Raw genomic sequence first — 13,095 nt, 5'->3', positions numbered from 1 at the left:
AGGATCGGGGCTCCCCAGGGTGAATTGCTCGGTCGAATAAATCCCTTGTCTAGCAGCTCCTGCAGCTGCATAGACAACTCCTGCATCTCGGGAGGAGCCAACCGATAGGGTGCCCTGGCTACCGGAGCCGCACCAGGAAGTAAGTCGATCCTGAACTCTACCTGACGCTCCGGAGGAATTCCAGGAAACTCCTCCGGGAACACATCAGCGTAGTCTCGCACCACTGGAACCTCGCTCACCGTCGTCTTACCCGTCTCCCGGGTATCCATCACGTACGCGACATATCCCGCACAACCCTGCTGAAGGTAGCGCCTAGCTCTCGCTGCTGAACATACTATGGGTCCACGTTGTGGCCTCTCGCCGTGGATCACCAACTCTCCCCCACTTGGGGTCCTAATCCGCACTAGCTGCTGTGCGCAATCTATCATCGCCCCATTAGGGATCAACCAATCCATGCCTATAATTACCTTGTTCCCCGCAATGGGATGGGAACCAAATCCACCAAATAACGATCCTCAAATAACCTTAGAACACAATCCCTGAATATTGCTGATGCTCGCACCGATTGATCATCGGCAATCTCTACCTCTAAAGAGCAATCCAACATGCCCGAAGACTCAGTAAATCTCTTGCTAAGCGCAAGGGAAACAAATGATCGGGTGGCACCCGAGTCAAATAACACCTGAACAGGGATACCGTTTACATGGAACGATCCTAACGCATATACACAGAGCACATATCAATATCATAACATCATAATATAATAGAGGGAAAGAATCATACCCGTCACCACATCGGGTGTGGAGCGTGCCTCCTCGTTAGTCAGCTAAAACGCCCGGATCCTCACCATTGGAGCCTCGGCCTTGCCCTGGCGGCCATGTGTAATCCGCAGGGTAGCTGGAGCTAGTGCCTTAACCGGCGCTGATGCTGTCAACTGGGGGTAATTGGCCTTCTTGTGGCCCCTCTGGTTGCAGTGGAAACACAAAAACTCAGACGTCTGTATCACAGGTGTAGGATCGGTACAATCCTTGCAGAAATGCCCCGTCTTTCCGCACTTATAGAAGCCCGACGATCCCATCCTACATGCCCCCTCATGAGGCCTGCCGCATTTCTTGCAGCGGCTCGGTCCTGACTGGCCTTTCCGCCTACCATCTGATCCCTTGGGCTTCTTCCCCGAAGCCCCTCCTGCATGTGCCTCCTCTGTCTTCCTCTTCTGGATGTGCTCCATATCTATCTCTCTCTCCCTCGCCCTGGCAATCATAGAGTCCAAGGTAGGGCAAGCTGAAAATCTGACATGCTCTCGAATATCAGCTCAGAGCATGTCATGCTAGCGGGTCCTCCTCATGTCCTCATCACCCACATACTGGGGTACCAACAATGCCCTCTCCCGGAACTTGGCGGTGATCTCCGCCACAGTCTCCATCGTCTGCCTCATATCCAAGAACTCCCTGGCCAGCTGCTGAAGCTCGACAGTCGGTGCAAACTCTGCCCTGAACCTGGTCGCGAAGTCCGACCAGGTCATAGCCTCGACAACCGAGGCTCCCAACGAGTCACCCACCAACTCCCACCAATCCCTAGCTCGATCACGTAAACACCCTGCTGCAAACCTCACCTTCGACCCCCCAGGGCAGAAGCTAATCATCTGTGCAGACTTAATGTCTGCAATCCATCGCCTGGTAGCTATGGGGTCCTTCGCCCCATGAAAATCCGGCGCACCACTGCCCCTGAAGTCCTTAAAGGACAGTGTGCGAGATCCCGACTGACCAGATGCCATGTCGCTCCTGAATGCTCGGAGGCGATCCTCCATCAACTCCGTTATCCCTTCCTTGATCGACCCAAAGATAAGGGGGGTCGACTCAAGGATGCCCCTGGTGATCTCTGATGCAATGAAATCGCGTAGCCCCTCATCCACCGGCTCGGAACCTGATCCCTGTCCTAAACTGCGAACTTCTGGTCTAGGGCGCAATACCACCATTCTGAAACACAACATAATAAACATCAGGAACATTGATATATCTCGAGGAATCACTACTACCACAAGTTTCCTGGTCTCATCTCAGCTTTCCTTGATTCTAGTACGGATCCTCTACTTCCAGTAGTACAGGCCCATACTACCTTCCACATCTATCCGTACTTTCCTCAAGTACTGCCTTGACTCCACCAAGTCACTACTACTGCTAATAATTTCTGCTACTCCCATCCTGGGCTTGCCCTAGGGAATCCTCTAACTATACCCGATCCAGTCCTCAGCTGCTGAAAGCCTCCTTGTGATGCCAATTAGCCATCACCTGAATACCATCACATGCGGTGAGGCTCAGATAATCCTTCAAGTAAAAGACTCGTCCCTACAATAGTTAGACTCAGACAAGAGCTGCGCAATAGGGCCAAGTCTAGCACTCTGAGATTATTCAACCATGTTTGCATGTGACGTGACGCATTCACCTAATGGCTAAATCCCATCACTTAGAATCCCACAAAGCACAAAGCAAGCAGCATTCAGACATAGGAGACTACTCAAGCAATTCCATCCTCATAATGGGAAACTATACTAGAGTACAACGCTAAGCTCATGCTATCAGGCATAACCTAAACAGGCTATCCTACTGCTGTCTACTCAATCCTAGCATGCAATTTTCATATACTGAAGCATATAAAGTAGGCACATAAGGCATCACTCCTAAATCCTTAGTCCTATTCTAGCATGTTGTTCTACTGGAACTGATAAACATATATAAACTTGTATGGGTACATTCGGGAATACTTACTTGAGCTTGGCCGGTGGCGCACATCACACACTTTGTTCCTTCTTAAAACTATTTACTTAACCTTTTAGAAAACATTCTTCTTTTTCAAAATCTTTTAATCCCTCGATTTGAGTTCAGACACCCCCGAAGGTGTGTCCGAATCCCTCAAACCAGGGCTCTGATACCAACTTGTAACGTCCCAAAAATACGAGCCAAAAATTTCATTTTTAAAACACATACTTAGCAAAACATTAGAAATAAAACATCCACCGATCATATCATTTCTTAAAAGATGTGCGTGTCTGGAAACCAGTTTATAAAAACATAACAATGTCAGAGTACAAATCCCCAGGAAGATCTCGTGGTGCAGAATACAAAGCGTGTGGGTGATGTGACGCTACCATGCCAACTCCTTCCCCTTCGAAGAAGAGGTACCTGAAACCAAAACTGAAAACTGTAAGCACGAAGCATAGTGACTTCCCCCATCATACCACATACCATACAATCACAAATCATACATACTGTCGGGCAATTCTGGGGTGCCCGACTTACCCGGTACGACCATTCTGGGGTGCCGACCTATCCATGTCAAGCCGTTCTGGGGTGCTCACTACCCATGTCAAGCCATTCTAGGGTGCTGACTACCCATCGGCCCTAATAACCGATCCTCGGGGACTATTTCACCCCCTACTGCTACTATCACATATATCATAACATAACATATTATCAGACATATGTGGGGTGCCTGAACTACCCTTCGGTCCTATCAACCGAACTCGGGGACTAGTCCCCTCCTACTACCTCTATCGCATATAACATAACAAGCCAGCATATAAACATATCACCACATACTGTCAGACGTATCTGGGGTGTCTGACTACCCTTCGGTCCTAACAACTGAACTCTACTACTATCACATACAACATATCATGCTAGCATAAAACATATCAGGTAGTAGCAAACCTAGATGATATCACAAAGACAATCATCTATCATACGTCTCCTGCTGGTGGGCCGACATTTTGTCCTTAGACCCACCGCTACTGGAAGGTAACTTACCTCATAGTAGCTGTTGATCTGCGTAGGAACGGTCTGTCTGCTGCTGCTACTCCGGAAATCCTCCGGCTGCAATTCCCACCAAACACTCATTCAAATACTGATAACCAACCTCAGGGTAAAATGACCATTTACCCCTAACCAAACCAAGAGTCAAATTCAAAGTCAACTTCCAGTTGACCCGACTCACCGAGTTGGCTCGCCAACTCGTCGAGTCCCTATCCATTTGATTGACCATAACCCCGTCTCTACTCGTCGAGTTAGGCATTGACTCGATGAGTTTTCCTTCTAAATCGATGTCCAATAGTCCTTCATCCTACTCGCCGAGTTGTATGATCAACTCGTCGAGTTCATCTTAATCCGAAGAACATTCTATGTTGAGACTCGTCGAGTTGTATGAACAACTCGCCGAGTATGTTCTTGAGGTAAGAAGATTGCCTTGAACTCGCCGAGTCAGGGCATTGACTCGCCAAGTTCCTTCATCAGTGAGTCTGGCTTCCGACCCACTGAGTCACATCCCATGACTCACTACTCCACCCAGCAAACACGAAAAGGGGGAAAACTCGGGGACTCACGACTCGACTCGCCGAGTCTTTCTCATGCAAATACTACATACTCGATTTTGCTTGAAACCAGCTCATGCCATACATAGATTTGGGTTCTTAGGGCCTGATTAACACGTAAAGTTTCCAACACTACGTGTAAATAAACACCAATGAAGGTTTTAGGACTGAAAATGCACTAAAATATTATATCTAGGGCTTTCATGCAATATGGCTCCATAAAGACAGTAGATCTGAGCTCTCAGAGCTCAATCATGCCTAGATCTAAGGGTTAATTAACTTATTACAAACCCTAACTTGAAAACAAGCTTGGAAATGGCTTAAGAAGGACTTTAATGGAGCTACAAAGGAATATAAGCATGAAAACATAGGGAAACTGAGTTATACCTCAATGAAATCACTGAAATTACACAAGAATGCCTGGACTCCTTCTTCTCTTCTTGATCTACTCTTCTTTTCTCTTAAAAATCTTCAAGAAACACACCAAAGCACTTCAATCTCTCAAGAAATAAGGGTTTGGACGGTGTTGGGAGCTCTGAGGGTGAAAGGGGCTAGGTTGGGGCGCATAAGGTTTGTTTAAATAGGGTGCAAACCCTTGAAATTTAGTGTTTCATCAAACAGCGGGGACTCGCTGAGTCCAGAATATGGACTCGCTGAGTCACCAACTTAAACGTGTTCCATATCCTGTCTCTACTCGGCGAGTCGGGCCTACAACTCGCCGAGTCCAAGGCTAAAATTGCAAAATACTTAGATAAATTTTACCTACTAGGAACCAGGTGCTACAGTACGCATCAATTATTTATTTAGTGTAAAAAAATGACTTTTTAAAAAAATTAAAAGTTTCCAATTTTTTCAAAAATGCCAATAAATTTATTAAAAAAGGCTTCCAAACACCCCCTTAATTTGTTGTAAACATTTCAAATAACATGTTTACCTATGTCTTTAAGGCTAGAGGGTGTAGATGCAATAGCAAATACAAATATAAATACGGTCTGTCACATCATATGAGGGCTCTCTCTCTCTCTCTCTCTCTCTCTCTCTCTCCCCCTCTCTCTCTCTCAGCGTAGATGGTGGTAAAATAAGAGTCTATAAGACAAAAAGAAAGAAAATTAAGTTGGACTATGGTAAACTCGGTACCACACCCGGCCTAAGAAACAATTTATGGTTCTGGTTAGGTTTAGTTTACTTTTAACTAATTGCACTTGCAGCACACCGTTTTACTCTTTCATATTTAATTTATTTTTAAAACAATAGTATCTGCTTTTCGTTTTATTTATAGTATTTGCTTTCAGTGTTTGTGTATTTGTATATTATTTGCAAGTCCATGTCCTTTGCTAGCAACTTTATTGTATATATATTGTTTTTTTAGTTACACTTAGCTGTTTGATATGCCTTTTACTATATCTTATATGAGGTTAAGTGTGACTCGTTCAAATTCATACTGTTTTATATTACAATTAGTTGGATCTGATTATGGTTCTATCGCTTTTGATATGTCTTTTTACAAAGTGTGATAAATTGTTACGCCTGACTCAATCAACAATTATCAAGAGACTCTCTATTGCCTTTCATACTTCATAGTGTAGGGCAATGTGACGTTCTTATAAAAATTTTTATGACAGGTATATATCAAAGCAGTCCCATTTTTTGTCCTAGGATCGACCTCTTACCACCTATTTATCTTATGTTTATGGAAAATAGGTGTGGTTGGATATTTACTCGACCCAACAAGAGATATTTTCATAATTCAGTTCTGAAACTATAAATTGAAATCTTATATTCTCCATTATTAATAACTTTTCTATTCTTATAATAATCTTATTATCATTATTTTCACATTCTCAAATTGTTTAGAAGAAGATATACTTGTATCTGAACAAAGTATGCTTACAATGATAAAAACAATATTGAATTACATAAACTGGTGAAGAAGACCAAACACAAGATATGTATATTTAAAAACTAAAAATTGAAAAATAAAAATAATTCCAATCAAATGTTGAACATTGGACAATTTATGATTAAAAGATATTATATTTGGGAATTTATTACCAAATATAGATTTGTCCAATTTGTAAGCAAAAAAAATCTAATAATTTATTCCAACTTTTAACATCAAGAATATGAATATACATTGATTACAATTTACAACATAAACTTTGACTGATGTGGTTACTGAAAATGTTACAGATTTGATTTTAAAAGTGAAACTTGGTTTTAATCATAAGGATTTCTAAAGTTTTGCAAGAGTTCAGGAATATCATTTGCAATCATTTCATCAACAGCCTGAATCAATTTGGGCTTCACTTTCTCAAACTTATCGATATTATACGTAGCAAGAACTTCTTTAAACTGTTCAATATCTGGAAAATCGCCAGGTGGCACATGGTATTCCTTTTCAATCTGTTGATTGATACTGTGGTTAATTACATTTTTGGTCCCTAAGTGTAGCTCATTTTTTCAATTATGGTCCTTATTTAAGGTGATTATTGCATTTTTTGTCTCTATTCTAAAGAAAAATGGCTATTGTTGGTCCATGAGTATAACTGATTTTTTCGATTTATGGTGTAAAAAAATAGTCTTTTACTTGGAACAAAATTGCAAAAGAAAACATTTTGGATCCAAAGGATTAAAAAAAAATCAGCTACACCCAGAGATGAAAAATGTAATTTACTCTTAAATATAATAGTAAATTCTAATTTGGTCCCTATGCTTTACTGAAAATCACAAGTTTGGCCCACTTTTTGAAATCTTCTCTAAGTTGTCATTAAGTTTGCATTTTGTTATTAATTTGGTCCTTATGTTTTACTCAAATTCTCAATTTGATCCAATTTCAGACTTGCATTTCATTGTCATAGGAACTAAATCTACAACAAAATGCAAACCTAAGGACAAGAAATTTTCAAAAGTCAGACCAAACTTACCGATAAATATAATTAGCTTTTATTAAGATATTATGTGGGTTTAATGATGTTTTATAATTTTTGTTCATGAAAGTTGATTGGTTATAATTAAATAAAAGTGTTCTTTTTAGTAAAAATAAAAAAGGAATACCTTTGCAAATTCATCCTGAAGATTATCTATGAGTTTTTGTTGAGCTTTGGTTTTACCTAACATGGAAGGCATCTCTTTTTTCAAATGGCCAATTATATACGCATGTATCTTTGCAGCTCGGGCACGTTTAACAAACTCATTGATCTGAAAACATTTTAATTTTTTTTAAGATTTTTTTGTTAAAAAAATATATATATTATGAAATTCAAGCTAAACATACCCTTCGATCACAAGCTTTCTTAGGAATGTCTATTAAGTCTAAAAGAAGGTCATCCTGTTCTTTCTCAAAAAGTTCCTTGATCATGGCATCCACTACTCCTTCCTTAAGTGGTTTATCATTAAACGATCTGTTAAATGGCAAAAAAGAGAAAAATCCAAAATATTTAAAATTTTTATATTTAATCTTTTGATAATAAAAAGTATTACAATGGAAGTCCTTTCATTTATTATGGATGGAGCATAAGAGCTTATATAATACATGAGACCGAAGCTTTCTAGGGATATTTTTTATTATGAAGATAAGAAGAGGGCATTTACATCTTTTTGGGTGGGACATAAAATTGCAATCTTTGTCCCATTAAGAAATATCAAGTGGTTAGGGTGGCATACAAGCATTGAAATTGGAACCACAATATATATATATATATATATATATATATATATATATATATATATACATACACACACACACACACTTTATACCCGATATAAACACGTGCCACTTCTGGTGTGTTCAAAAATTTCCCTAGTGACCACATCAATGCACCATAAACTCTCATCAACTTCAACAGAAGAAGAAATTAATAATGTTACATATTCACAATTAAATATTCATGTTTATGATATGATACATGATAGGACATGACAGAACATAACAAATTGTACTACTTACTTTTTGTGTATCAACTTGGTCAGCTTTGTTAAGGACCACACGAATCTTGTCATTTTGACCATTTAAAGATGTAATGACACGCTTGAATTCATCACTTATATCAAGCTTATGAGGGTCAAAAAGAAGGAGAATGAGATCACATTTTTCTGCAAACCACTTTATAACGCCAGTAAAATCATAACTTCTTTGTGTGCGTTGCTTCTCTCCCGATAAAACACCAGGACTATCAACCAATGATATATGATCCAAAAGCTAAAAATAAATATATATTAGGAAAAATAATTAGTTAATTTGTATAAAAAAATAAAAATAAATCTCTATCTTACTTACAGAATGAGGCATTTCAGAACACTCGAATTTTGATAAAAATGCTCCTCCAAATGTTGAGAGACCAGCAAATGGCATATCAGGTCGTACTGCAACAGTGTTCCCAGGTATGGTTCTTTCATCCGGACCATTCTACATTACAAATAAATAAGACATCAAGAAATAGCAATGTACTTTCCATATTACTTTTATTATACCATTATACTTTCAAATTATTTTCTTATTTTTGTATTTTTATATATTGAAGAGTAATATTCAATTATAGCAATGGGTGACTCAATATTTTGTTAAATGTAACATACAATATAATAAAAAGGGGATATTAATTAAACTAACCCTTATAAACGAGCTTATTGAAAAAAAATAACCATTTTTTTTTTAGTTTTTGAAAAATGACCACTTTCTCCCGAATGCCCCACACCCGAGTATATTCTTTATTTTATTTTATTTATTCTTCTTTTGCACAATTTTTTTTTCAAAAATCTCTGTTTACTTGTCATTTCGAAGTGTCTAATATCACTATTTTTCAATCAAATGTCTGATTTCAATCAAGTAAGTTTTTGTTTCTTGCAATTAGCCTAAAAAAAGCTAAGTGGAATCATATATAATAAAATATTACCATAACCACAATAAATCTATCGGTTGTTGGCTCGGGTCCAATGTGGGCTCCTGTTCATGTAAAATAAAGATCATAAAGCTTGTGATTTTCAAAATCTTATGAAAGACAAGAGGAGAAAATTGATGAATAAAAGAACACAACCAACCTGGGTAATTGCATTTGAGTATATGTTTTAAAAATGTTGTTTTCCCTGTTGAGTATTGACCAAGAAGCATTACCATAGGTTTGCCATAAAAATCGCTGTCTGTCTGAATGCATATGATGTTGTTCACAACACAACACAACAATTTAAGGTTTAAGAAAAACATAAAGAAAACAAAATTCTGTTTAGAAATTTATAATTATCTCTCACCAATAAAGGAGATGCAAAGTCCTTGTATTGGTAAGTAATTTCCAATGGCTTTAGCTTTTCATTATACAATTTCTTTAATCCATCAACTATTGATTTCACATCATTAAGAGCTGTCTGAAAAAGTAAAAAATAAATAAATAAATAAACATGTGATAGAGTGAAAATCTTAAGGGCATGAGTGCAAAATGCTTACCTTCTTAGTAGATTTTGAAGAAAAAAATGTGTTAAGCTTTGGGATACTTGAAAATGGAGGAGTGCCTACATCATCTCAATTCAAACAACGTAATCAACAATAACAATAAAAGAAATTAATATATGTTCCATATTATGCCTTTGCTTCCATCTTCAAAACTAAGTGTCATATGTTTTGCATTCTAAAAACTTGATTTCTAACTTATATTATCAGTTTGAAGTTAGAATGTAGTTTTTTTTTTTGTTGTTGACTTTGAAATGTCAAATGAAGAACACTTACTATAAAAAAAAAGATGGAGTATTAAAAATGAGAGATGCACCAACCATTTGATTCAGCTCCAGCATCATTTCTTGAAGCATTACGCTTCTGAAGGATGAAATGAAACAAACATAAAAGTCAATAAAAATAATGACTTACATAAACATGAACAATAAATACAAAATAAATAAATAAATAAAATGAAAAATACAATAACTTATACTTACCGCAAGAAACTGACCCAACCCTTCTATCGATGGAAGTTCCAAACGTTCCACATCTATAAAAAAAAAAAAAAAAACATTAAATAATTGGTAGTTATGTCCTAAAGACCTGAATGCCCTTCTCGATTTTTTCATAAAAAATAATCAACAGTTATTAAAGTATCATTACATGCCTGTGTTTCTCAATAAATCTATACTTAGATCATGTCCAGCTTGTGCTAGAGTCACCAACTATTGCCATGAAAATAGAACAAAATTAGATTCTAGTAAAATGTTGATGTAAATAATGTTCATTCATAAACAACAACAGACAAACCTGCATAGCAGTGATGAACTCTTTAAAACATAAAAAACCTTGCCTCTTAGAGTCTGCAATTGCCCAAACCTTCAAAAACACAATATCTAACATCAAGAATTAAGAATGTAGTAGTGGGAGAAAATAAATGAGCTTCAAAGTTGCTATATTTACCTGTTTAAGGTCATGCTTTGCTAACTTTGACATAGCTAAAAACTCTGATGCTTCAATTCCTGTTATCCGACCATCATCATCTGCAGATAAAAGCCCAACCTCATAATCACACTGGAATTATACAAAACCTTTATAAACCCAACAAAATGATACACATGTACAAATAAATTTTGGGAATTGTTGTAGAACTTTAACGCATTTGATTTTCAATTTGCAATTTGATCATATACATATCTGATTACTGTGCGTGTGTGTCAATTGATCATTATATACAAAGGATATAATAGAAATTTTTCCCGAATCCATACATTTTCAAGAATACATAAAGCGAACACACATATATCTACACCAATGCATATGTCTGCGTGTGAATCTATCAAATACAGAGACAAATCATCAATCTGAATCCGAAAATCAAAAAGATACGTGAATAGTAAATAATCTTCATAATATATATATATATATATATATATATATATATATATATATATATATATATATATATATATATATATATATATATATGCGTGTGTAAAATGATCAAATTCAGAGAATTCCGAATTAAAACCCGAATAATGAAGTTGAATCACTACCTTTAAGGCATTAAATTACACAAAAATTTGATAGAATGGTAACCTGAATCGATGTAGTCGAACCATTGTTGATAGATTTTCCGATGCTCATTTGGACAAGAAGCAATTGAGGTAGAGACAATCTCCATTGCTATCTGTAAACAAAATAATCTACAATATACAATTTAGCGATTGAGGTTTTTCTTTTGGGGTGTTGGATCAACATTTGGGGGTTTTGAATTTTGAGAGAATGTTTGTGAAATTTGAAAACCCATGTTTTGCGCCTTGCATGTCGGTTTATGCAACATTTTTATACATTTTCATTAATTAAATCATGTAATCTGGATGTGGATAATGAGCCGCTAATTGCTATTTTAGCCTTTAGTTGGTATTATTTAAATAATGATTATTATGATCATCGTTTTTAAGAAGAAATACATCAAGAAATAGTTTAAAGAGAATTTTCTATTTACAACTTTTATACCTCAAAACATTGAGTTATTCAACAATGATTTATCTTAATATAAAATATCAGCAAAGTATGAAACAATTTCTTAATGAGTAAATTATACGAATGGTCCCTATGGTTTGGGGTAATTTCCACGTTTGGTCTCTAACTTATTTTTTTAACTCGGAAAGTAGGGGCAGAACACGAACATTAAAAGTACGGGGGCCGAAATCAAATGCTTCAAAACATAACTACATAAACAAATTTAATTTGATTCAAAACTACTACAATTCAAGATGAATATTTTCAAACCGGTTCTCAAGAGCACCGTAAAATTTTCAACCAAAACATTTGTCAGTAGTTTTTTGAGGTTTTCTTCCTAGAAACCCATAACAATAATTGTTTTTTTTATGCTGCTGAATAATACTTCCTTGCAAAGTTAACTAATAATTAACAAACAACAAAATAAAATATCAAATAACATGTATAGTTTGGTAACAACTAACTTAAATTTTATAAAATAACAAATAACGTATATAGTTTAACAAACAAAAAAAACTAAATACTCTAGATGAAAACCAACAAAGAAATTTTTATTTTAAAAACAATATTAAATTCATCTAAAATCAAAAATATCAATCTACAATCACAACATAATTAATTTCCTTGTGAAATTGGTATTAATAAAGTAAAATACATAATAGTTATTTGATTTATTTCACTCTCATTCTCAAACTATAAACACATTTAAGTATTATTTTTTATTGTTATCAAAATTTTCAAAACAAAGAAAATATAATATCTATCTTTTACATAATGTCTTGCAAATTTACAGTTTAGTTTAGTCAAGTTTAGTTTAGTCATTTCATATCATCATCTATTAGGTTAGTCTTTCATATCACTTAGTAGATGATTATATACAATATTTTTTATTTATAGTGATAGAGAGAAAGGAAAAGAAAAAGAGAGAGAAGGTACTACATACAACTTAGCTTAGTTAGGCGGAGGAGACACTAGAGAAAGCTGTAATAGGCGAAGCACGCGACGAGGTTTAGTGTTGAGTACTCTGACGACCGCTCGAAGATGAGGGAGAGTTGTGATAACTCAAAGCTAAAATATATAAATATATGTATATGTAATTAGATTATATCATTATAATAAAATGATTAGTTCAAGGATTAATGAGTTAATTAGTAGAGAGTTATGAGGTTTAATGTCCAAACCCGTCACCTTCATTGTGGAAATAAATTCGAGCATTTGAAGGGTTTATAACTTCCAAGGCCTTCGGCATTATAAAGAGCTCGAAAAATCGACTAGAAACCCC

At 36.3% G+C, this 13,095-nt stretch overlaps 1 protein-coding gene across 1 annotated transcript; it reads right to left on the bottom strand.

Moving 5' to 3' along the window:
* Window positions 1–6,526: 6,526 nt before the first annotated feature.
* On the bottom strand, window positions 6,527–11,550 carry LOC145001788 (EH domain-containing protein 1-like). The gene is made up of 16 exons (XM_078961139.1): window positions 11,388–11,550; window positions 10,752–10,831; window positions 10,599–10,667; window positions 10,456–10,513; window positions 10,286–10,338; window positions 10,124–10,166; window positions 9,801–9,865; window positions 9,608–9,721; window positions 9,401–9,503; window positions 9,256–9,305; window positions 8,640–8,768; window positions 8,310–8,561; window positions 8,120–8,199; window positions 7,638–7,764; window positions 7,418–7,561; window positions 6,527–6,766 (listed from the first exon to the last, which is right to left on the bottom strand). The coding sequence occupies exons 1-16, from the start codon at window positions 11,470–11,472 to the stop codon at window positions 6,581–6,583; spliced, it is 1,638 nt and encodes a 545-aa protein (XP_078817265.1). The 5' UTR covers window positions 11,473–11,550; the 3' UTR covers window positions 6,527–6,580.
* Window positions 11,551–13,095: the final 1,545 nt, after the last annotated feature.

Source organism: Lactuca saligna, chromosome 1 (genome assembly GCF_052625555.1).
Source record: "Lactuca saligna cultivar CGN05327 chromosome 1, ASM5262555v1, whole genome shotgun sequence".
In the NCBI taxonomy this organism is placed as follows: Eukaryota; Viridiplantae; Streptophyta; class Magnoliopsida; order Asterales; family Asteraceae; genus Lactuca; species Lactuca saligna.
This window is presented reverse-complemented; position numbering and strand designations above follow the sequence as displayed.